At 40.9% G+C, this 27471-nt stretch overlaps 1 protein-coding gene across 1 annotated transcript in view; it reads right to left on the bottom strand.

The window, feature by feature from the left end:
* The window catches only part of drp2 (dystrophin related protein 2), a 387952-nt gene that overhangs the window by 145009 nt on the left and 215472 nt on the right, over nt 1-27471 (bottom strand). The window contains exon 3 of the mRNA XM_047353123.1: nt 20265-20439. Within this exon, the coding sequence (XP_047209079.1) occupies nt 20265-20311 (47 nt within the window). The 5' untranslated portion in view covers nt 20312-20439. The remainder of the gene's footprint in view (nt 1-20264; nt 20440-27471) is intronic.

Genomic DNA, 27471 nt, shown 5'->3' with positions numbered 1-27471 from the left:
TTTGATTCAGTCTTTAGATTTGCTATTTTCCCTTAATCAATCTGTTCTTTCACCAATTCACCTTCCCATTTTGCACTTACATATTGTCATTTCAGCCTTTTCTTCTTTTATTTTGTGCCTATAAAAAAAAACATTTAGCATCCCTGTGCTTGAAACTGAGACACCAGATGCATTGAGTTGCTTATTACAAACTGAGAATATCTGCAGAGGCACATACACACGCTGGCCATGTTCAACCCTCTGTGGCTGCAGACTATCCATCCTGTAATTTCAGCTGGACAATGAACCATATTACAAAGCTCACCATGTTTTCACTGCTTTATTAAACATGACAAACAGCTTTGGAAAAAGCAGGAAATTCATCTTGGTGTCATTAGAGGCAAAAAGAAAAGACTTCTATGTCTTTAATCAATGTCATTAACAGAAATAATATTCAACCCAACAAGTTCCAGTTAATAGAACGGATTACAAAACAATAGCAATCACATTTCAACAACCTAACTTCCTTTTTTTTTTTTTATCTTTTTATTTCAGTTACAATACAGTCTGGAAACTGATGCCAGTAAACATTTTCTGCAAAAATGTAAAACAATATTCAAGAGAATAAAGAATCACCTGCTGGTGCATACTTCTTTTCACTAAGATCAAACGTTTTGGAAACTATAATCCTTAGATTTCAAACACAAGATTAAAATGTGCAAAAGCTTCGCTAAAGATAAAAAGATTAGCTAATTTTCTAATTCATATTATTACTTGATGTAATGCGAGCTGAAGAAAGAATGTAAAATTCAGACAGTAGAGTGAAACTTGTATGGTTTTTTATTGAATAAATAATTAAACAAATCTACACTGGGGAGGTTAATTTGGCTGCCCACTAAAGAAACAATAGCTATCATTTCACTCCCTGTTCAAATGCAGAATATGTTGAATATGTAATACAAACTGATGCTCTTGTATGTTAGTCTTATGTAGACCCTTCATATTAGATAAATAGACAGTCGATTGTGTCTTTGCTTGTAACCATGCTTCTTGGCAATGAATCTTACACAGTTGGAAAACCTGTTTATTTCCCTTCAAATGGTGGCGCATTGGTTGTTAAATCAGCCCAGTTTTACTTATTGGACCGATACCAACGTTAATGCAGACATATCATGCATTCCTAATAGCACCAGCAAATAGTTCTTGGTAGAGTTATGATGGTGCAGGATGGCTTCTCCCTCACTGGAAATGAAGCTTGTCATTGGAGGCAATCTCAAAGAAGAGATATCGAGATGCAATTCTTCAACAAGTAGCAATCCTACATCATTAATCTCAGGGACAGAACTATATCTTCCAGGGTGTTGAAGCCCCTTCCCACAGAGCGGCTTTATTCACAACTGCCTCCAAAATTTTGGAGTGGAAAGGGTGCAATAGCCTGCTGGTTGTCCCAACCACAACCACTCTGAACCCTTGTGGGATCAGCTTGGACGAGCTGTTTGTGCCATAGTGACCGGCACAGTCACATATGCAGACCAGTGACAGATGTTGATTGTAGAATGGTAGAACCCTCCCTGGTTCTATTCCCGGATTCACTTAGGACCTTTTCTGAGGACCCTGAAGTCTGTGATGGCTCACTACTTCCCTGTTATGTTCGGTTGTCATTATGGTCTGTATTTCTTCACAATATCTGAGCTTTGTCCAACAGCATGGTATTTTCCAAGGACCTCATTGAAAATGTACTACTGCATGAATAAAATGTGATTGTTTACAGTGTTTTAATAACAGAAAATGAAGAAAATTATTTTATTTTAAATGAATAAAGTGAAGGATAGAGGAGAAAAAACTAAGCAGGAGTAGTAGTAAAATGCTGCCTTCAATGTCTTGATTTTGCTATAGGAAAAAGAGAAAACAAATCTTATCATTACTGTGTATGTTGAAATTTGAATTTATTGAACAAATGACAAAATTATGAAAGCAACATAAAAGAGGACAAAACAAATAATTTAAAAAAAACAACATTAATGTACAAACTATATTAAAACATTAAAAGAAGCAGGTATATATATATATATATATATATATATATATATATATATATATATATATATATATATATATATATATATATATATATATATATATAGATATATAGATATATAAATATATATATATATAAGCTTATTTTAACCAACCACTTTTCCACCAACACCATTCCAATCACTTCCTAGTCCTATAGATATTAGCTCAATTATAACATTATTTCATAATAAATACTTTCAACCAATTTATTCATAAATAGTACAGTGCTTTTCCTATTTGACTGCCAGTTCACTCATAGTTATCTGTGTGTCAGTATACAGTGCTAATGATATTAACAGTAAAAACTCATAATGTCAATGACTAATATTAACAACAACAATAATATCAGCATTAATAACTGAATAATTATTTATCATATTCACATGCTGTAATGACCATCATCTTGAATAATGCATTAAACTGTTTCATGTTTGGACATTGCCTGATCTCCACATTTAAACTGTTAGATAGTTTCACCCCATGTACCGATGCACAAAAAGTATTTCTTGCAGTTCTGACTTTGCAGGTTTTAAACTCACATTTGTCTCTTAAGTTATAAAGTGCTTACTTTTTAAGGAAAAGCTTTTGAATGTTTTCCAATATGAATTTATTTTGAAACAAGAGAATAGCTGTTTGTAATTCCTCTATGTCAGTCAACTTTAACAATTTAAATTTAATAAATATTGCCTTTGTGTGATCCAAATAATCAACCTTACTGATACCTCTTATTGCTCATTTTTGCAATGTTATTAATGACTGTGAATTTGTTTAATTATTTCCCCATATCTCTGCACAATACTTTCAGAAAGGTAAAACTAGGGAACAGTAAAGAATTTGGAGAGCTTTTTCCTACAGGACGTGCTTGGTTTTATTTAATAATAATGGACTATTATTTAATGGACAACAGACTAGAGTGGAGATGTAACTGTGAAGCCATCTACAAGAAGGGACAGAGCAGACTGTACTTCTTGAGGAAGCTTAGGTCCTTTGGTGTTTGCAGCAAGATGCTGCATATCTTCTATAAGTCTGTTGTGGAAAGTGTGATCTCTTCTACCATCATCTGCTGGGGAAGCAGCATCAGAGCCAGGGACTTAAAAAGCTCAACAAGCTGATAAAGAAGGCTGGTTCTGTTCTGGAGACTCCTTTAGAACCTCTGGAGATCATTGTGTAAAGAAGGATTCTTCGTTAAATGAATAACATGGAGAACCCTGAGCATCCTCTTCATGAGACTGTCCTACAACAACAGAGTGTCTTCAGTCAGAGGCTTCTTCAGATCTGCTGTAAGACGGAGCGCTACAGGAGATCCTTCCTGCCCACAGCCATCAGCATCTACAACGGCTCTTTGAGCCCTTTGGGATTAATAAAGTATTTTTGAATTCAATTTAATTTAATTTAATTACACTGAATTGAATTAAAGACTTATTCCATCAAACTACAATTTCAGTTTGTACATTTTTGAACAAAATTAAATGTTCACCTCATGAGTAATTGTTCCAGATCATCTCTGACTAAAAAGACATTAGTGTTGTCTGCAAATAATAACATTTCATATTCTTACCTACTTGCATATGTAATTTATATTCGTAATTAATTACCTAGGCCCCAACAGTGACGCTTGAGGAACCCCACAAGCAATGTCCAAACATTCAGAGGCAATACTTTCCATCTGCACATATTGTTTTCTGTTTACCAATAAATGTTTGACACAATTTAAAGCAGTTCGTCTAATCCCATATTTTTATTTATTATTAAATCGTGATTTTGTTGTCAATACGTCTCACGTATGTTTCGTATGTGAAAAGAAATCAGTGTATTTAAATTAACCCTAATATAAGTATTTCACAATTACTTAATTTGGTTGATTATGTACTAAGTGATCACTTCAATGTGTTGAAAACATATAATATGCATTTCCCCTTTTCCAGCTTGTAGCTGTAACAGAACACCTTTTAATTTGGTCCATAAACTATTCAGCATGCCTTAGTGCATTGTGTGCACAAACCCTGATAATTTTTTCCAGCTAGTCAAACAGTGTAGCCATCCAAAAAGCCCACCGTTTTTTCTAATCTGTGCAAACTCTGATTTGTAAAGCAGATGATGACTGGTAAGCAGAGACAGCTCAGTGCTCTCCTCACTTTTGTTTAATTTCAAGCTAGGCAAACGCACACACACACACCTACATGCTTTGAGGTAATCATACAATTATTCATTCGGATCCCAATTCCCAGTGGTTTGTTGTATCATTAATGTATAACAAGGTTTGTTCTGTCAGGCCTGCAGCCTTGAGAGACATGACTTTCTTCTCTTTACATTTTTATTCTATGGTTTCCCAGCCATTTTTCCTTCTGTGATGTGCATTAATATAAAGCAGGACAAAAAGAGAAAGAAGCATATTGTTGGCTCTGGATATACTATAAGAGAAAATGAATTATGGCACAAAAATGTTTATAAATGCTGTTAACATCCCAACTCTGACAAGGGAAAACTGAAATATTTTGCTTCTGTATTATGTATATACAGGGGTTGGACAATGAAACTGAAACACCTGTCATTTTAGTGTGGGAAGTTTCATGGCTAAATTGGACCAGCCTGGTAGCCAGTCTTCATTGATTGCACATTGCACCAGTAAGAGCAGAGTGTGAAGGTTCAATTAGCAGGGTAAGAGCACAGTTTTGCTCAAAATATTGAAATGCACACAACATTATGGGTGACATACCAGAGTTCAAAAGAGGACAAATTGTTGGTGCACGTCTTGCTGGCGCATCTGTGACCAAGACAGCAAGTCTTTGTGATGTATCAAGAGCCACGGTATCCAGGGTAATGTCAGCATACCACCAAGAAGGACGAACCACATCCAACAGGATTAACTGTGGACGCAAGAGGAAGCTGTCTGAAAGGGATGTTCGGGTGCTAACCCGGATTGTATCCAAAAAACATAAAACCAAGGTTGCCCAAATCACGGCAGAATTAAATGTGCACCTCAACTCTCCTGTTTCCACCAGAACTGTCCGTCGGGAGCTCCACAGGGTCAATATACACGGCTTCTATAGCCAAACCTTTGGTCACTCATGCCAATGCCAAACGTTGGTTTCAATGGTGCAAGGAGCACAAATCTTGGGCTGTGGACAATGTGAAACATGTATTGTTCTCTGATGAGTCCACCTTTACTGTTTTCCCCACATCCGGGAGAGTTACGGTGTGGAGAAGCCCCAAAGAAGCGTACCACCCAGACTGTTGCATGCCCAGAGTGAAGCATGTGGGTGGATCAGTGATGGTTTGGGCTGCCTTATCATGGCATTTCCTTGGCCCAATACTTGTGCTAGATGGGCGCGTCACTGCCAAGGACTACCGAACCATTCTTGAGGACCATGTGCATCCAATGGTTCAAACATTGTATCCTGAAGGCGGTGCCGTGTATCAGGATGACAATGCACCAATACACACAGCAAGACTGGTGAAAGATTGGTTTGATGAACATGAAAGTGAAGTTGAACATCTCCCACGGCCTGCACAGTCACCAGATCTAAATATTATTGAGCCACTTTGGGGTGTTTCGGAGGAGCGAGTCAGGAAACGTTTTCCTCCACCAGTATCACGTAGTGACCTGGACACTATCCTGCAAGAAGAATGGCTTAAAATCCCTCTGACCACTGTGCAGGACTTGTATATGTCATTCCCAAGATGAATTGACATTGTATTGGCCGCAAAAGGAGGCCCTACACCATACTAATAAATTATTGTGGTCTAAAACCAGGTGTTTCAGTTTCATTGTCCAACCCCTGTCGAAACACAAAGCAAACACAATGAATGTCATTTGAGAGACATTGATAATGAGTATGCATGTCATAATAATATCAGGCTTTTAATGCCTTTAAATTTATAATGGAGTGTCCCTATTCCACATGGTGTTAAAATATGCACACAGGTTTATATATATATATATACATACACTGCCATAGAATTGGGAGAAGAGGTCAGGGCGATTCCAGAAATTTAACGTTAGGATTCTTCTTATTTGAACATGAAATCATGTCCAAGTTTCAACCATCTAGCTTTTGACTTTTGGTGGCATTCCTCCTTCCTAATTATTCCAACCACTTTGTGCAATGCACCAGTACCAAAGGAAAACCAACCAAAATTACTTCAAGAGCATGTTGACACTCCAAGAACAACATCTAAAGCACTAAAGGCCTAACGTGCCTTAGTCAAAGATCACATTCAACAATGAGAAAGAGACTAGGAATAAATGGCATCTATGAGAGAGTTCAAGGTGAAAACTACTGCTGATCAAGAAAGAAAATAGGATGACCTCACATTTGCCAAAGAAAATAAAACATCTTGATGATCCCCAAGACTTTTCAAAAAATATTGACAAGACATAAAGTGGTACGTTTTTGAAAGGTGTATGTCTCATTACATCTGGCTTAACAGGATTATAGAAAAAGAACATCATCCCTACAGTCAGACATGGTGGGGGTAGTTTGATAGCATGGGGCTGATTTGCTGCTTCAGGACCTGGATGAATTGTCGTAACTAGAACTCTGAATTCCTCTCTCCAAAAGGAGAACGTCCAGCCATCAGTTTGTGACTTTTAGATTAAGCAAACAAGGATGATGCAGTAGAACAATGATCTGAAGCAGCCAGTCCACTCTGAAAGGCTAGAAAAAAAGTGAAGGTTTTGAAGTAGCCTGGTCAAAGTTCAGAATCAAATTTACTGAGACGTTGTGGCATTTGTCATGACGTTCATTATTATGTGGCTGAAACAACCAGTCCTTAGGTTTAAGGGGCAGTTATTGTTTCACACAGGGCTCTTAGTTTGGACAGCTTTTTCTCCTTAATAAATGAAATTATTGTTTGAAAACACCTTTGAGTTTCTACTCATGTCATCTTTGTCTGATATTCAAATTTATGATGTAGGCGTGACAAAGAAGCAAACATAAAAAGAAATGTGTAAGGGGCAAATAATTTTCTACGGCACTGTACACCAATCAGATGATGTAAATATGACTGATTATTCATCATCATGGCACCTCTTCGTGGGTGAGGTATATGAGGAAGTAAGTTAAAATATTACCATCAAATGTGATGTAAGAATTGGGAAAAATCGGAAAGCAGAAAGATTTGAACAAAGTTTACAAAATGCAGTGGCTAGATGACTGGGTCAGCTTTGGTGGAGTTTTTGGTTTGAGCTAATCAGCAACAAGGACAAGAGGCATGATTAGAGTAGTCATTCTATTCAACTGTAAAAACACTGCACAAGCTCTGTCTAGCAAGGGGGTGGTAGCATCATGCTGAAGGTCTGTTTGTAGGACACATTACATTGATCCCAAAGACACATCAAGACTGGGTTTGGAATGGATAAAACAGGCTAGCATAAAGATTCTGGTTTGGCTCTGTCCTCAATCCATACTATTTGTGGTGTGTATGTATATATTTGAGCCTGTATGCATGTTTTTGATGCTGTGTGGATCAGAGAAAGTATACAATTAATTCAAACTTGTTTAGCCATTTTTTAGGATTTACAAAAATCAGCAAAGTTTTATTTTGCTTGATAATTTCACACTGGATACAAAATACCTAAAATAAATCATTAGAAGACTGAAGTTAATATGATATTTACAGCCATGGTGAGTTTAAGTAAACTTCTGACGGTCAGTGTATAAAACAGAATAATTCTTCCATTTCATACTTTGATAGAGATACAAACTTACAGTTAATCTCAGATGGCAGTGAAAGCAAAATACGTCTTTGAACTGTGTTTCTAGTGTAGAAGAAGTAGGTGTAAACCCTTGAACTTGAATAATATAATTAGAATCAACATGTAACTGGGTCTCAGTGAGTCCTGCAGGCACTGTGCAGTAGATTTCCTAAGGGTTGAGAAAAATTGGAGCAAAAAACCACCACAAGGTATTTCACCTAGATCATACTCTCTATAAAACGTTGTGAGAACAAAGGGATGGGCAAAATTATCACAACAATGGGAGAAGGAAGAGTAAACAAGGCTAGAATGGAAAGTGAATGGCAATAAAGGTAACCTTATATAAGAAGGGTGTCAGGCGACAGATGCAGCTATGAGCAGAATCAGGAACATTGAGGTAATGACAAGACTAGACAGAGATAAAAACAAAGTCAGAGGTCACCATTTGCCCTCAGACAGATACCGAGTGTGGGTGGTTGGCTCTCTGCAGCTATCCAAACCATGTAGCTAAACAATTCATAGCATGCAACTAAGCTACCCACACCAAGCCCCGTGTGCATTCCCTGCAGAGCAAAACAACGACCACGTCACTGTGTGGTACAGAGTGAACTTTAGCAATGCCTGATTCTGTTTTCCTCATGGCTGACAGAATCAAATGCACCAAATGGCAAAGCTGTTTGAAGGTAGATTACTAAAACCCTGCAGCACATACGAAAATACCACACCGTGTTACATATGTGACAATTCAGCAACAAGTCTCCTAGCTTCACTGCAGCAGTACAGAGCAGAACATTTGCTTTTCTTCAAATTCCGGCTCCAGTGCAATTTTTGACAAGGACAAAAACATACGTATTTCTTAGGTACGGCTGCCTTCGGACACGTAGCTGTTTAACCATCTGCCAAGAAGTAATGATTAACAAGGTAGCTAAGTTGTAAATGTCTTCTTATTGTTTGTGTAGCAGAACATGAAGGTCGGAACCATGTTTGATCCCAATAAGTGCAATAGAAGTGACATATTTAGCTAAAAACTAAAAATAAGAGCAGCACAGTGGTGTTGAATTAACAGGAAGATTGAAGTAACCTATGGGACATATCTTCGAGGGAAATAAGTCCTGCAAAAGCAGTTTGTCCCATTCGGTTTGAAAAAGGACTGGAATCCTAATCAACTATAAAGGCTTCAAAATAACAACAAACAACTCACTTTACAGGTATAATTTATTGTTAGGTTTTCACTGTATTTTTGTTGCTTTCATTAAATTTTGTTTCACTTTGTTAACTTATTTGTTTTAAGTTTGACAAAGCTCTTAAAAGCTCCTTTCTTTTACATACAGGTCCTTCTCAAAATATTAGCATATTGTGATAAAGTTCATTATTTTCCATAATGTCATGATGAAAATTTAACATTCATATATTTTAGATTCATGGCACATTAACTGAAATATTTCAAGTATTTTATTGTCTTAATATGGATGATTTTGGCATACAGCTCATAAAAACCCAAAATTCCTATCTCACAAAATTAGCATATCATTAAAAGGGTCTCTAAACGAGCTATGAACCTAATCATCTGAATCAACAAGTTAACTCTAAACACCTGCAAAAGATTCCTGAGGCCTTTAAAACTCCCAGCCTGGTTCATCACTCAAAACCCCAATCATGGGTAAGACTGCCGACCTGACTGCTGTCCAGAAGGCCACTATTGACACCCTCAAGCAAGAGGGTAAGACACAGAAAGAAATTTCTGAACGAATAGGCTGTTCCCAGAGTGCTGTATCAAGGCACCTCAGTGGAAAGTCTGTGGGAAGGAAAAAGTGTGGCAGAAAACGCAGCACAACGAGAAGAGGTGACCGGACCCTGAGGAAGATTGTGGAGAAGGGCCGATTCCAGACCTTGGGGGACCTGCGGAAGCAGTGGACTGAGTCTGGAGTAGAAACATCCAGAGCCACCGTGCACAGGCGTGTGCAGGAAATGGGCTACAGGTGCCGCATTCCCCAGGTCAAGCCACTTTTGAACCAGAAACAGCGGCAGAAGCGCCTGACCTGGGCTACAGAGAAGCAGCACTGGACTGTTGCTCAGTGGTCCAAAGTACTTTTTTCGGATGAAAGCAAATTCTGCATGTCATTCGGAAATCAAGGTGCCAGAGTCTGGAGGAAGACTGGGGAGAAGGAAATGCCAAAATGCCAGAAGTCCAGTGTCAAGTACCCACAGTCAGTGATGGTCTGGGGTGCCGTGTCAGCTGCTGGTGTTGGTCCACTGTGTTTTATCAAGGGCAGGGTCAATGCAGCTAGCTATCAGGAGATTTTGGAGCACTTCATGCTTCCATCTGCTGAAAAGCTTTATGGAGATGAAGATTTCATTTTTCAGCTCGACCTGGCACCTGCTCACAGTGCCAAAACCACTGGTAAATGGTTTACTGACCATGGTATCACTGTGCTCAATTGGCCTGCCAACTCTCCTGACCTGAACCCCATAGAGAATCTGTGGGATATTGTGAAGAGAACATTGAGAGACTCAAGACCCAACACTCTGGATGAGCTAAAGGCCGCTATCGAAGCATCCTGGGCCTCCATAAGACCTCAGCAGTGCCACAGGCTGATTGCCTCCATGCCACGCCACATTGAAGCAGTTATTTCTGCAAAAGGATTCCCGACCAAGTATTGAATGCATAACTGTACATGATTATTTGAAGGTTGACGTTTTTTGTATTAAAAACACTTTTCTTTTATTGGTCGGATGAAATATGCTAATTTTGTGAGATGGATGGATGGATGGATGGATGGATGGATGGATGGATGGATGGATGGATGGATGGATGGATGAATAGATGGATTTTCAGTCAGATTGATTTTATCTCTCAAAAATCAATGTTTTGGTGTCCAGGGGAGTTGGGCAGAAAATCCTACTTCCAGCTGTGTTGACTTATGTAGTTTTATAAAGACATAATTTTACTGTTGTATTAGGTTTTATTAGGTGGGTCCAGTAATGCAGGATATTTGGCAAGGCCCGGTTATTTGTATATCCTGGTTTATGACCAAAGTAACTCAAAGTCCTTTAAAGAAAGATAAATAAATATAGTTAGAAAAAATTAAAGACACAAAATATATTAAAATACCAGAAGCATCACATAAAAAAAGGCACACAGGGCAAACATCATGCACACACAAATGCTCAAACCTGAAAAAAATGCTGGAATGTTTTATGTTGATCAGGATGATTAAACTTTAGCATGGCACAAACTGTTCATTGGTCACATGTTATTTTGCCCCAAGTTAGAATTTAGCTTATAGCATGTGTGCTTTAAAATTTCACATAGCTGTTAGCACGATGTTAAAATGTTGCTAAAGTAAAATCTTAAAGCAGGAATTTAAACTTCTTCCACTCATACACCTGAATATGTAGCCTTAGGGACAATGTTTGAAAGGACTGACAGAAGAAGCTTTGACTTTTATTGTACCAAAGCTTCAGTCAACTGTCAATCAGTGCGAGACAGGCCATTTTAAAACCAGTTGTCTCTACTTCTCAAGCACCGGACATCAAACGCAAGCAGCCGTTTCCACCGGACATCTCTCAGCCTCAAGGTTAGACAGCTTCTTCTCATTCAGTCATTCTTTCTTTCTTTTACTCCTGTTTTCATCTTGCCCTTCAACATTCCCTACATCTCTCCTGTGTGATGATTTAATACCACCTGTCAGTTTCTCCAATCCTTCTATCCTTACCCCTTATGTTAAGGGGTAAGGACATCCTTCTGTATTTTCCCTACTCTTTCCATACTCTTTCCCCCACCCTGATGCAGCCAGAGTGGAGTTTGGATGTAAACAGCTACTGCAGGCCATGCAAAGTGATCTCATTATGCAGGACTGCAGGGAAAACTGTCTTACCCAATTTAACATCTATGCCTGCTTAACCTCCCCCCGCAAACTTTTCAGCTACATCAGGGTCAAGCAAGCAATTAAGGGGACAATTGTCTAAACAGGATGCCAGCAGAATTAAAGAAACAACGATGATGCAGTGAGTCTGGATGTTTTCCAATTAAGCATTAAAGAATTACATGAACCAGCTGTAATTGTTTTGATCTGACAAACCTCTTGAGTGTGTAGAAGCAGCATTTACCCATATTATATCAATAATTAATATGACTCTAAGCAGAAGTGAAGTATGCATTATTGTGTGACAGCACATTATTAGTTCAGAAATGCATTTTTTAATTGCTTAAACACAATGGAGGCATCTTAAAAGGCTGTTTATTGTAAAACAACAAATGTTGCACATCATTATATGGCTTGTATTCCCCCAATGTAATATCGCACATGTTAGCATCTAGTTTCCCCACACAGAGTGTCTCTCAGTGGTGTGCAAACTCCTGTTAAATGCCAAAATGTGATTAACCACTTACATCCCCCCACACATAATGTGGCATTGTAGAATTGAAGTGAAAAACAAATTTATTAGAGGAAAACACTAAAAATCTGCTATAACCTGCATTGTGTCGACATCCTAAACTAATACTTTGTTGAAGCACCTTGTTATTCAGTTTCAGCATTCGGTCTTCTTGAGTTCACACTTCAATTACTGTGAATCTGATTGTACTGAAATACATTCAGCTGTCCTAGTTCGATTTTTCTGACATTTACTCAGCCACATCCATTAGCCAAAGCCATTGCTTGCACAGAATTATACAAAGGATCAAAATGATCTCATGGTATAAATGTATCAGGAGAAAAGCATTTAAATAAATCTGCAGCATTATATAGATGACAAGGCACATTGAAGGGAGTTTCTAATGATGGGAGCAACCATGGGACATTACTGAAGCAGGATATGCCCCCGCAATTGATAAAAAATGAGACTAAAACATGCAGCCAATGAGCTGGTGGCAACACTGATGGAGCTACAGCAATTTCAGACAAGTACTAGTTGTTTTCTATGTAGCTGTTTTCCAATAAAAAACTTCCAGTCCTGGCAAGGACCTCCCGAAACGTTGTGGGAAAACATGCTATTGTTTGATGAAACCCAACTTGAACTTTTGGGCCAAAAGAAGATGGTGGTGGTAGCATCTTGTAATAGGATTATTTTTCTTTAGATGGAACTGTGATAACTGTCAATGTGGATAAAGTTATAATTAGTTACAAATGTCAGCCAGTTGTTATTCAAAACCTTCAGTTATTTGCTGAAGATGAATTTAATTGTTTCCATCATCACAGCAATATCCAAAACATGACTGTGAGTGGAAGATGGATGTTTTGGAATGACCCAGCCATAATCCATAACTACATCTGGTGGATGGTTTTTAATTGGGATTGTTTGTAACACAAAAGGTGTGCATAGATAAATAGTTTAGGAATATGATCAACCTTTTTCTAACTTTTTACATAATTTACAAATAAATTGGGGCTTTTATTTGTTTGTTATAAGATAAATAAAAGCAATCCCATAGCATGATGCTGTCAGCACCATGTTTTACTGTGGAGATAATGTGTTTAGGATTGTATGCAGTGTTATTTGTCAGCCACACAAAGCATTTTGGATCTATCCCCCTTAAAATTATATTTTGGTCCTTTTCTGACTGGAGCATGTTTATTGTTGTGTGCCTTACACATTTGTGGGGTGCTCAACTAAAACTAGTCCTGTCAACAGATTCTCTCATTTGAGCTGTGAATCTTTGCAACTCCCCACACGCTACTATGGAAGCAAATCGTTACCATATTTCAAATGAAAAAGCATTTTCAGAAATGCTTTTTCATTTTAAGAATGTGGCTGCATTGTTTGACTCATAAATTAAATTAGTAATCAATAATCCTATTTGCATTTTAATTTTCTTCTTAAAGACTGCTCATTTTTTCACTTAATTAAAATGAAAAAGAAAAAGACATTTGAGATTTATTTTTCAAAATATGCCCCAGCAAATAGATACCAAAATTCAATTTGAAATGTAAAATTTGAAAATGAAAAAGCATTTCCAGAAATGCTTTTTCATTTTAAGAATGTGGCTGCATTATTTGACCCATAAATAAAATTAGTAATCAATCATCCTATTTGCATTTTCTTCTTCATGACTGCACATTTTATGCCATAATCAAAAAGAAAACAAAGCAGACATTGCTTTTTTGTTTTCGTGGTCTGCCTGCAAAGTACTGCCCAGAACTCGAAAACAAAAAAGCATTCCGAGCGGCGGGCGCATCAGAGTGACGTCAGCAGCCGCTCTTCCTCAGCTCCTTGCTGACCGAGCTACCCCTCTTGTTCGGTGGGAGGCGCTGTGCACGTCTGCATTGCATTACATTGCAAACATGCCGAGAAATTGATTGAATTGCAGCAGGGCCGAGCTCAATTTGTGGCAGTGGCAGAAAGAACTGGTAGTTCCGGTGGCAGGCTGTGGCAGTTCCGCCACAGCCTGCCACCGAAGCTGCCACCGGAACTGCCACAGTCTGCCGCAGGGTGGCAGGGGATTCCGCGAGGATGCCAGAAGGTGCCAGACCGGCAGTAAAAGCTTGCCAATGCGGTTGCCGCTGTTTTTGTGGAAGCTGATGCTGATTATCGGCAAATTGGTTGTCATTATTGTTGTAGTCTGTTACCTTTACATAATGATTTCATTATTGATTATTATTTAATAAACAGCTTTAGACCCATAACATAAGGTGATTGTATTTACTTGACATGGAAAATAAATAACACTATGTGTATGTGTTACGTGTTGAAAGGATGAAGACGATTTATTGCACAAACAGCCGGTTTATTATAGAGCATGAGCGGCTATTCTGAATCGTCACCCACAGAAAAATATAAATAAATGCTTAAAAACACGCTGGATGTCCCAGGCCATGAGGATGCCACCGGAACTACCAGTTCTGCCTGCCACTGCCACAAATTGAGCTCGGCCCTGCAGCAATTGAATCGATTTCTCGGCACGTTTGCAATGTAATGCAATGCAGACGTGCACAGTGCCCCCTACTGAACAAGATGGGTAGCTCGGTCAGCAGGGAGCTGAGGAAGAGTGGCTGCTGACGTCACTCTGTTGCGCCCGCCGCTGGGAATGCTTTTTAGTTTTCGAGTTCTGGGCAGTACTTTGTGGGCAGACCACGAAAACAAAAAAGCAATGTCTGCTTTGTTTTCTTTTTGTACTCGTACTTGTCGTCTTCCGCTTATCCGGGACCGGGTCGCGGGGGCAGCAGACTCAGCAGAGACGCCCAGACGTCCCTCTCTCCAGACACCTCCTCCAGTTCCTCCAGGGGGAGCCCAAGGCGCTCCCAGGCCAGCCGAGAGACATAGTCCCTCCAGCGTGTCCTGGGCCATCCCCTGGGCCTCCTCCCGGTGGGACGTGCCTGGAACACCTCCCGAGGAAGGCGCCCAGGATGCATGCGGTATAGATGCCCGAGCCACCTCAACTGGCTCCTCTCGATGTGGAGGAGCAGCGGCTCTACTCCGAGCCCCTCCCGGATGGCCGAGCTCCTCACCCTATCTCTAAAGGAGTGCCCGGCCACCCTACGGAGGAAGCTCATTTCAGCCGCTTGTATCCGGGATCTCGTTCTTTCGGTCATGACCCAAAGTTCATGGCCATAGGTGAGGGTAGGAACGTAGACCGACCGGTAAATTGAGAGCTTTGCTTTTCGGCTCAGCTCTCTCTTCACCACAACGGACCGGCACAGCGCCCCCATTACTGTGGCAGCCGCACCGATCCGTCTGTCAATCTCCCGCTCCATTCTTCCCTCACTCGTGAACAAGACCCCGAGATACTTAAACTTCTCCACTTGAGGCAGGAACTCTTTTCCGGTCGAGTACCATGGCCTCGGACTTGGAGGAGCTGATCCTCATCCCGGCCGCTTCACACTCGGCTGCGAACCGCCACAGCGCATGCTGTAGGTCTCGGCTAGAGGGGGCCAGCAGGACCACGTCATCCGCAAAAAGAAGAGACGAAATCCACTGGTCCCCAAACCAGACCCCTTCCGGCCCTTGGCTGCATCTAGAAATCCTGTCCATAAAAGTAATGAACAGGACCGGTGACAAAGGGCAGCGCTGCCGGAGTCCAACATGCACCGGGAACAGGTCCGACTTAGTGCAGGCAATGCGGACCAAACTCCTGCTCCGCTCATACAGGGACCGGATGGCCCCTAATAAAGGGCCCCCGATTCCATACTCCTGGAGCACCCCCCACAGGGCATCATGAGGAACACAGTCGAATGCCTTCTCCAGGTCCACAAAACACATGTGAACCGGTTGGGCAAACTCCCATGAACCCTCGAGCACCCTGTAGAGGGTATAGAGCTGGTCCAGTGTTCCACGGCCGGGACGAAAACCACACTGCTCCTCCTGAAGCCGAGGTTCGACTATCGGTCGGACTCTCCTCTCCAATACCCTGGCGTAGGCCTTACCAGGGAGGCTGAGGAGTGTGATCCCCCTGTAGTTGGAACACACCCTCCGGTCCCCCCTTCTTATGAAGGGGGACCACCACCCCAGTCTGCCAGTCCAGAGGCACTGTCCACGCCACGCAATGTTGAAGAGGCGTGTCAACCATGACAGCCCTACAGAGACTTGAGGTACTCAGGGCGGATCTCATCCACCCCCGAAGCCTTGCCACCGCGAAGCTTTTTAACCACCTCGGTGACTTCACCCTGGGTGATGAAAGAGTCCAACCCCGAGTCCCCAGCCTCTGTTTCCACCACGGAATGCGTGATGGCAGGATTGAAGAGATCCTCGAAGTACTCCTTCCACCGCCCGATAATGTCCTCAGTTGAGGTCAGCAGTCTCCTGCCCCCACTATAAACAGTGTTGGCGAAGCACTGCTTCCCCCTCCTGAGGCGCCGGACAGTTTGCCAGAATTGCTTCGAGGCCAACCGGTAGTCCTTCTCCATGGTCTCACCGAACTCCTCCCAGGCCCGGGTTTTTGCTTTAGCCACAGCCCGGGCCGCAGCACGCTTGGCCTCACGGTACCCGTCAGCCGCCTCGGGAGTCCCACAAGCCAACCACAGCCGATAGGACTCCTTCGTCAGCTTGACAGCATCCCTTACTGCCGGTGTCCACCACCGGGTTCTGGGATTGCCGCCTCGACAGGCACCGCAGACCTTACGGCCGCAGCTACGGGCAGCAGCATCAACAATAGATGCGGAGAACATGGTCCACTCGGACTCTATGACTCCAACATCCCCCGGGATCTGGTCGAAGCTCTCCCGGAGGTGGGAGTTGAATACATCCCTGGCCGAGGGCTCCGCCAGGCGTTCCCAGCAGACCCTCACTATGCGCTTGGGCCTGCCAAGTCTGTCCGGCTTTCTCCTCCTCCAGCGGATCCAACTCACCACCAGGTGGTGATCAGTGGACAGCTCAGCCCCTCTCTTCACCCGAGTGTTCAAAACATGCGGCCGAAGGTCTGATGATACGACAACAAAGTCGATCATCGACCTCCTGCCTAGGGTGTCCTGGTGCCAAGTGCACTGATGGACACCCTTATGTTTGAACATGGTGTTCGTTATGGACAATCCGTGACTAGCACAGAAGTCCAATAACAAAACACCACTTGGATTCAGATCGGGGAGGCCATTCCTCCCGATCACGCCTCTCCAGGTGTCACTGTCGTTCCCCACGTGGGCGTTGAAGTCCCCCAGCAGAATAATGGAGTCCCCGGGAGGGGCGCTATCCAGCACCCCCGACAGGGACGCCAAGAAGGCTGGGTACTCTGCACTACCACTCGGCCCGTAGGCTGAAATGATAGTCAGAGACCTCTCCCCAACCCGAAAGCGTAGGGATACGACCCTCTCATCCACTGGGGTAAACCCCAACACGAGACGGCTGAGCTGGGGGGCAACAAGCAAACCCACACCAGCCCGCCGCCTCTCCCCGTGGGCCAGAGTAGAAGAGAGTCCAAACCCTCTCAAAGAGATGGGTTCCAGAGCCCACGCTGTGCGTGGAGGCGAGCCCGACTATTTCTAGTCGATATCTCTCGACCTCCCGCACAAGCTCAGGCTCCTTCCCCCCCAGCGAGGTGACATTCCACGTCCCTAGAGCCAGCATAAGCATCCGGGGATCGGGCCGCTGAGGTCTCCACCTTCGTCCGCCACCCAATCCTCTTTGCACCGGTCCCTCACGGTTCCCCCTGCCGGTGGTGGGCCCACTGCAGGGGGAACCGTGCCATAATCTTTTTGATTATGGCATAAAATGTGCATTCATGAAGAAGAAAATGCAAATGCAAATAGGATGATTGATTACTAATTTTATTTATGGGTCAAATAATGCAGCCACATTCTTCAAATGAGAAATCATTACTGGAAATGCTTTTTCATTTTCAAATTTTACATTTCAAATTGAATGTTGGTATCTATTTGCTGGGGTACATTTTGAAAAATAAATCTCAAATGTCTTTTTCTTTTTCATTTTAATTAAGTGAAAGAATGAGCAGTCTTGAAGAAGAAAATTAAAATGCAAATAGGATTATTGATAACTAATTTAATTTATGAGTCAAACAATGCAGCCACATTCTTAAAATGAAAAAGCATTTTCAGAAATGCTTTTTCATTTGAAATATGGTAACAATTTGCTTCCATACGCTACCAGTTTACGTGACCATGTTTTGGTAGGTTTGTAATTGTGCCATAATCTTTCTATGTTTATATGATGGATTGATAAGAGTGCTGTGAGATGTTTAAACATCTGGATATTGTTTTCTGATTTGCATGTAATTAGGTACTTGTGGGAAAATAATGATTGAGTTTCACAAAGCTGACCAGCTAGCATGGCACCAGAAGGGATAAATGTGATGGCATCATGAGTGGAGGGAATGTGTTATCAGGCAGTTGTTGGATCATCTGACAATCAGTAAAAAATGGGTTAGTGTCACCAGATACAGAGGACAAGACAGTGTTTAGCATTACCAGGGAGTTGATATGGGCCATGTTAATGGTTTGAATGAGTGGTCGTATTGTGCAAGTGCTCAGTATGTGGGAAGTACAGTCACAGGGCCACAAAGTTGGATCCAGTGGGTACATGAGGGCACCCACACACGTCATGGCATCCCACTCCATGCTGTAAACAGTTAAATGCCACAGCTCAGATGGCTGGCACAGATATCATGTAGTTCTGTAAACTTGCTCCACAAAACAATTGTCTATTTTGGCTAGCATTTCTCCAATTGACCGCAAGCATAACTTCAAATTCTTTGTAAATCCAGCCTACCTGTAACTGCCTGAGCAGAAAATAGTACAAAACAAATCACACTGCTAAGTTCTTGGAAAAATTAAGTAATCAGTTCTTTTGGACAGAGCTGTTGGTCACATTCTTTTGCTTTACAACTGCAAACTTTAATGTATTTTATAGTGGTTTTATGTGACAGACCAACAGTAAAATTCAGTTTAATTGTGAAGTAGAGGGGGAAAAAAACACATGCTTTTTTCTTCACAAATAAGAATCTGCAAAACCTGGTGTGTATTTGTATTCTCTGATACCCCTTAACAAAATCCAGTGCATCCCATTGTCTATAGAAGTCAACTGCATAGTGAATAGAGTCCACTTGCATGTAATTCCTTGTTTGTTAGAGAACATTAGTGAACAAACAGCCTCAAGAAGACCAAGAAACACACCAGACGGGTAACGGATAAAATTGTGGAAACGTTTAAAGCAAGGCTGGGTTATAAAAGAAATCCCAAGCTTTGGACATCTGACAGAACTCTGTTCAATTTACCATCTGAAAATAGAAAGAGTATGAAACGACTTTAAAACCAACTAAAACATGGTCATCCACCCACGCAGAGGATGATGGGGCATGGAGAGCTTATTCACAGATCTCTGGAGGAGTTGCAGAGATTCACAGCTCATGTGGGATAATCTGTCAATTATTCATGCACTCTAATATTAAAGAAATGTGTGAAAATGTGAAAAGGTTTAAGAGGTATGAATCCTATTGCAACGCAATGTAACTCTGCCGATGCTCTTTCACTTCAACAGGTTCAACATTTCAGAAGTTCACAGAGATCGGCTGGTAGATGATGCCATATCTCATTACAGGTAATAATTATACCACTATCTTGCATTTGTAAATTAGTCTGACCTGAAGAACATTTTGGTCAATATTAAAACACAACTAGATTTGGTTCTACTTTAATAAAACAAATTTTGTTTAAGCAAAACTTGATTTAATCAAACCGCCACTGTTATTAAATAAATGCATTCATTGCAGTTTTTCAGCGACTCAGGTTTATAGGTTAAGATTTAATTGAAATGTCTCATGAATGCACAGAACTGAAGTCTGTAAATCCTTCATGTTTTTAGTTCCTCCTATCTGATAAATTTGTTTTACAATTTAAGCTTATTCAAATAAGCAAAAAACTAAAAACGGTACATTTTAGTTGTGTTTACCACTTACAACTCCTTCACTTCTGCTTCTGGAGCTTAAATCGTGTACTTGCTAGTTTCTCTTACAGTCGCATCTTGAACATTTTTTGAGATTTTTAAGTCAAAAGCTGTAATGACCATGTAGCACAAAGTAAAGAAAAAAAGAGGAATATTTTAACATGCTTCGATCTCCTCTTACCGAATGTTGTGGGACTTTCGTTTGATCTCATTCCAACAAAGGTTCATCTCTCCTGTTTGGTGTAGGCTGCTTCCTCTCAGTCTCCGGCACTCGGTTCCTTCCTCTGGCCCCTCACCATCCACAGTGGACTGGCACGGCACACAGCGGCATCCCGGCCACGAGGGCCGCCCCGCAGCTAAAACACACAAACAGAGGAACACGACATGTGTGTGTTACAGGGCTATCTCTGATTATAACATGGAGGTGGAAGAGGGCATAAATATATCACCGGATTAACCCGTAATTCTATCCTTTGTTCTTCTTCTCACAAACAGAGATGATGTCCACATTTCCCCCAACAATCTTTTTTCAGACGGCAATGCCACCGCACAAAAACCTTTGCAAGATTTGACTTGTATTCAGTGGCCGTGAAGAAAGTGTGACAGACTCATCATTGGGGGTTTAATGTCAAACTGGGCACTCATGGGTCAAGTTCAGGTTATCCTGCAGAAACTGTAAATTCACAACTGAAATTGTGCATGTTTCAGAAAATACCATAAACAATAAATAGATCCACAATGTTTGACCCAAGTCATACAGTTTAAAAAGCAACATTACGAAATACTAATGAAATGTAGACAACCCTCAGAATTCAAAGAAATTAAATATTTTCTGACAGTCATAACTGACCCTAAATGTATAGTCTGATTTCATGTCTGACAATGGAAAAAAGGGTTGTGTTTCTTTTACAGTGTTTATATATAAAAACCTGTTTTAACAGTATTCTGTTGGCATATAGAGCATGCAATGTGCTTGAATTATAGTAGAGTAGCAAATGTTGCATCCAAGCAGCATTTATTGGAATTGTCATTCAATATTATTGTGATGCTTTAACATAAATCTCTCACAAAAGAAACAAAAAACAATAGTAATAAAAAGTGTATCAATATGTACACACAAATGCACTAATTTCGAGCCAAATTTAACTCTTTCCTGTGTGTAAAAAAGGAAAAAACCCGAATGAAGACATAGCAGCGGTTTTATCCCACTATTCCATTCCATTAAACTCTAAAAATCAAATGCAGACAAAAAGCTGCTTTTATTCCAGACTTTTAGAGTGTAAGACTCTACATGAAGAAGTGCAATCCCCTTGATGGACCAAAGAGGAACAAATATCAAGGGAGAAGTCCATGCACATCAACACAAAATACACTAAAACTCAGACACTCAAATATGTGGCTTTCAGGGCAGCAGAATAACTCCTGATAAAACTGATCTGAGGTTTCTCAACATTTTATTTATTTCACTGCATATGATTGAACACCGGCTGTGCCTCCAAATACACCTTCAGCCATCTGAACCACACACATACAAACATGCACAAACCACAACCATGCCACTGCCCCCCGTGTTTGGTCAGTGGGTTCTTATCAGAGGGTTTTTACACAGATTGATCTTATTCTCGCCTGCAGTAAAATTCAACCTTTAACCCACACAGCAGCACATGTCCATCTGCAAAAAATCTGCAATAAATCTCCACATAACACACCCAACACTTGTTCAAATATGCAGCTATTAAAGGTTTATTAAAGATTCAAACTGATTTCAACCTGTCTGGACAATAACATGACTGTTAAAGCAGATTTTCATCAAAATTCAAAGAGGGGATTTAAGAACCGAGCTCTTTTCTTCAAAAGAAAACATTTTAGAGGTTTCTGGTGAGGTTCAAACGCCATCACTCTATTGCATATCAGTCTTGCATTTGAACAGTGGATGAATATTTCCAGCTTTACAGAAATAAAATCACCAGTATTGTCTTTCTTCATATCAGATTTTGCAACAACTGTAATGTGATCTCCAGTTATTCAGGGAGCCCTGGATTTTTAGCACAGAAATTTGTTAGAGTTACCATTTAAACTGCATACTGTATATGTTCCACTGCTACATACATAATTATGTAAAAGCTACACAACAATGACTCAGTAATAATTTTATTATTACTTAATTTATAGCTATGCCATGCAGACGATTCGTCTCCCCTGATGCTTCAAGTGGACCCAACGGCATGGCAGTTCGTCCTATTTCTAATTAATTCAGCCAATGAAGACACTGTGTGAAAAACATATGCTCTGTGGGGGCTGGCCCCCAGGGGAATATATATCAGTGCCCATCCCCTCCACTCTAACATATGTAGCATTGTACATCAGTGGGGTCTTAAGTTGCGGGATGATGGACCTTGCAGGCATGAGAGGAGAACCATGCAGTGCTCCTCCCTCCGCTAAGCTGGGCCCAATCCAGCAAATCAATTTTCATGCAATAGAGACATTTAGAGCTTTGGGGTTGGGGTGGGGAATACTCTGCTGTCAGCAAGCAGTGGTTTCTGGCACACCCCAGCCACAACCCCGATTTTAATGCCTTTGCAGTTCGGCGGGAACTGGAAATATGGGGACGGCCTTGGCATCTCTGGCATCCCCCTTGGTGCAGGGTTGTTTGTGTGGGTGCTTGGGTTCCTGTCGATGGCCTATGGCTCCTGTGGATTTGTCGGGCCAACTGTGAGCCACAGGGACTACGCTACAGTACTGTGAGCATACCTCCCTTTTGACCTCCCAAGGGCTAGCTCACAGGTGGGATGCCCAGTGTGTTGGGAACGTATTGATAAAGCTTATAGTTAGAGTGACTTAGGTTATCCTGCGCTATGTTTGTAGTTATGCTGCTGTTATGGCCAGTGGTCGTATGTGTATGTTTTGTTTTCATAACCTTGTCTACAGGCTGCTGACGGGCCTGCTGGAGACCCTGTTCCTCCGTTGCTGTCACCTTGGCTGCACGGGACTCTTCCTGGTGGAAATCCCCCTTGTTTGTGTGCTTCTTCACTGGTTGCTCTCTTCTTCGCTGTTCCTGTTGTACTCGGATCTTCATGGGCGCTCTGCACTCTTTCTGCTGGACGTCACCGGGAACTCAAGCGGACTGTTTATGTCCGGTTGCCGCCAATGCGCTGCCAATAACCGAGGAGTTTGCACTATATAAACTCTCTGCACCTGTCACTAGGCGCCACTTGTGCTTATGAAGCTTTGCTTGTGTTTAGTTTTGTTTATTCTGGTTGAGAAAATGGTAACTGTTTGAACTTAACTTTGTCAACCCTGGCGATTTGTTTAGAACTGGCTGGCTTGATTTTGGGAAAACCCATTGAATTGGTTTCAAACTTAGGGTTTGATCACCTTTGAGTGTTTTGATTGCTTTGTTGCCCTGTTTGCAGATTGCCTAAACCCCTAGGCAATTTTAAATGTTTTATTTGGTTTCTTTCTTTTGTGCTGGAGGCTGCTTGTTTCTTTGCCTCAGGTTAGTTTTGTGGAAAACATACTTGCTGTAATTTAGTACTGTTGCCGGTACCCTCCTTCTTTTATGTACGTGCCAACAACTTTCAAATGTTACAAATAAATAACCCTTCTTTATACATCATATATCTCATTGCCTTACTTCCCCTTCTTCACCCCTGCCCGAGCCGGGTCGTAACATCTGCAATAGGTTTAGGCTGCTGGAAGACATAATTGAGGACCACTTTTCCTCGCTCTGCTACATTATTCTATTACTCTCCAATTTTGCAATATATTTGCTGTTATTTCAGCTTTTGTCTTTAGATACATAGACACACATACAAACACAAATAATCCAAAGGGTTGAAGGTCATAGACACAGATTATTATTACATTGATAAACTTCCCTACTTTGATGTAGTCTTGATTTAATAAAGTCAATCGTGCAATTAGGATTTGAAGATCAAAACTGCAATCAGCTTCTCTATAGGGAATGCCTGCAATGTCAGGACAGGACATGTGGAAAAGAAAGAATTTTAATAAGTAAAAAAAATTATTAGCTTTCCATAGTCATTAAGTGTGGAAAAAACGACACAGTGACACCACAGCAGTCCTACACTGTAAGATTGGCACCTTTCATCCTGACACGCTATATCTCGTGAATATAACTTATAGGACGTGATGTTTAAAAAAATTTGTTTTATTTCTCCAGGTTACGGCTCACATTTTCAAATATGCCAACATACACTCATCAGACACTTCATTAGGTACATAAAAACTCCTTATCTATTTTTAACACAAAACCACCAGAATGTATCAAAACAGATTAAATATCCAGTGAGCAGCAGATGAACATGCTTTGTTGATGTCAGAGGTTATGTGAGAACAGGTTGACTGGTTTAAAACAATATTGAGGCAACTGTAGCTCAAACAACTTGTCAAAACCAACCCATAATATCACCTCTGCGGACACAGAAGTGAAATCTTGAAGCAGATGGTCTACAGCAGTCTAAAATCACACCCAGTCCCATGTCTGTCAGCTAAGACAGATAAATGAGACTACAGTTCTCACAGGCTCAATAAAAAACTAGACAATTACACATTGGGACAATGTTGCCTGAGTCTGATGAGTCTTGACTTCAGCTGCAGCATTCAGATAGTAGGTTCAGAATTTGGGGTAAACAACATGAAAGCATGAGTCCATCCTGATTTGGATCAACGATTCAGGATGCTGCTGGTAGTATAATAGTGTGGGGGATATTTTCTTGGCCTCTGTGGGATAATGCACCATGTCAGCTCAAATAATCTCAAACTGGTGTCTTTCATATGAGAATGAGTTCACTTCAGTAGCCTAAACAGTCACCAGATCTCAAGCCAGTAGGCCACCTTTGGGATGTGGTGGAACATGAGATTTGAATCATGGATGTGCATCCCACAAAGCTGCAGCATCCGAATGATGTTACCATGTAAATATGGACCAAAGCCTTTGAGGAATGATGGACACCTTGCTGGAATTTGCCATGAAAAATAAGGCAGTTATGAAGGCAAATAGGAGTCCAACCCGTTACTAGCAAGTTTTATCCAATGAAGTTCCTGGTCAGTGTAAGTGGCAGGATAGGAAATAGTGAGACAGTGAGCAGGGTTAAACAACTGAATTGTGAGCTCTTTTGAATTAAGTTGGGTACGTTTTAGTCAAGCAAACTCTTGTTTACTTGACTATAAGGTACATGTGACGTGCTGTGACTAGAAGGTGCTGTATTGCAAAGTCTGATTTTTTTTGTGTTTTGGATATTTTCATATTTTTGTTAGGACAGAAAGATTCCTGATTTTTTGAAGAGATTTGTTTCCAAAGTGACAGTGAACAATAATAAAACCACTTCTTCAGAAAGTTCCAAATCTAAAACTTTAAACTAGTACTAGATTCTTATTTTTATTTGTTAATGTGTATTGGACTGCTTCAGGAATCATAACATAGTTGGTAAATGTTCACATTTATTGTATAAGGAACTGTTTCTGATATAAAACCTTTCACTTTGCTTTCTTCTAAAACCTTCTCTCCTAGGTTCAGGTGAACTGCCTATAACAAAGTGAACCTGACAAAAATTAGGAGAAAAATGTTGTTGCAGTGTCAACATTTGAGAGTAAGAAACAGGGAAACTTGTTTTCAGAGCAGACCAATCCCTTTTCTTTATCCTTACGTCCTTTGGCTCCCTGTTACTCCTCTACCCCCATCTGCTGTACATTCATTCTTCTCTCTACCATTTCTTTCTTCTGCAGTTACCTCATTCCAGATCCACTAGAGGATTTATTTTTTATTTTTTAAATGAATCATTCCCATCTCGTTCCCATTGCTGTCTCCCATTATCTCTCCTCTTCTTTTTCTCCGTTTTCCGGACTGAGACAGCTCTGGTTAGCGTAGGCGAGTCTTATGTGTATCAGCACATCCCTCACAGATTCTTCTTCTCTCTCTGCCTCTTTCCCTTCTCTGGTAATCAGAGGTCATATGAGACTCTCCATGCAGTTAGCACTTCAAGGACCTTACTTGAGCTCCAATCCTCTAAAAGTAATGAAATTGGGACCTTTATAAGCTGCTGACAGATTTTATTCATTTCCCCAAAGTGTTTGGGAATAAGACAGCAGAGGCCACGCTTGACACAATGAAGTGTGAAAGCAGAAAGGAGACATATTTGTTTGTTTGCTTTCAAAATCTCCACTCTTTGGTGATGTGGATGCTGACAGCCAATGACCTCATCAGTGCCAACATCAAAAAAAAAAAAAACCCTGGGTTGACAGGTTGTGCTGAAAACAGATTTGTTTCTGAAACAAGGAGAGACATTTCTTCCAGGGACCTTAGATTGGTCTAATGTTTCTATTAACATACAGCATCTTGCAAGAGTATTCATATCCCTTGAACTTCATCACCTCTTTGTCATATTACAACTAAACAAAATCAATGTATTTTAAGAAGATTTTATGTGGCAGACCAACCCAAAGTTGTGCATAATTGTTAAATGGAAGGAAAACAATACATGGTTTTCAATTATTGTAGCAAATCAAAATCTTAAAAAGAATGGCATATATTTGTATTCAGCCCCACTTTTCTCTGATACCCCTAAACTGAGTCCACGTGTGTTTAACCCAACCTCAGCATAAATCCAGCTGTTCTGTGAAGGCCTCAGAGGCTTATTAGCAGACATTAGAGAACAAACAGCATAGTGAAGACCAAGAAACACAGAATTTCAGGTCAGGGAGGATGATGTCAATATTTTAAAGCAGAGTTAGGATATACAACTTTATCCCAAGCTCTGTTCAGTCTGTTATCTAAAAATGGAAAGATGGCACAGCTGCAAACCTACCAAGACCTAAACTAACAGGGCAATCAGGGAAGATTCCAAGAGTGTAATTCAAGGTTAGAAAGCCTCCTTGCAATCACCCTAATCTTTAACTCCCCCCACAGATTCCTCATCAGATTCAGGTGAAACCTCTGGTTAGGCCCCTCCAAAACCTCAATATCACTCACAGTCAGAAGACAAATGATAATAAACTCTTTACAACTACATTTACCAAGGGCGGAAATGATGAGGCTGCAGAAAATTTTAAACTTAGACAAGACTCAACTTCCAGCAGGACCTAAAACATAGAGTCAGAGTTTTAAAGGAATGTTTTAAATCAATGTATATTCATGTTAGAATGGCCTAGTCAAAGTCTTGAGCTAAGTCCAATTGAAAATGTGCAGGGAGACTGAAAATTACTGTTCACAGATGCTCTGATCACAGATGAATGGGCAAGAATTTCAGTCTCTAGATGTGAAACGAGGTGCTTTTTATTCATTTTTGATAATACAAAATGAATAAAAATGCATTACACATTTTTCAGATATTTTGGGGGAAACAATTTTGGAAACCGTGTCTTGTTTT

The sequence above is a fragment of the Girardinichthys multiradiatus genome, chromosome 23, assembly GCF_021462225.1.
Source record: "Girardinichthys multiradiatus isolate DD_20200921_A chromosome 23, DD_fGirMul_XY1, whole genome shotgun sequence".
Classification (NCBI taxonomy): Eukaryota; Metazoa; Chordata; class Actinopteri; order Cyprinodontiformes; family Goodeidae; genus Girardinichthys; species Girardinichthys multiradiatus.
The sequence above is the reverse complement of the archived record's forward strand: the minus strand, read 5'-3'. Positions and strand labels throughout refer to the sequence as shown.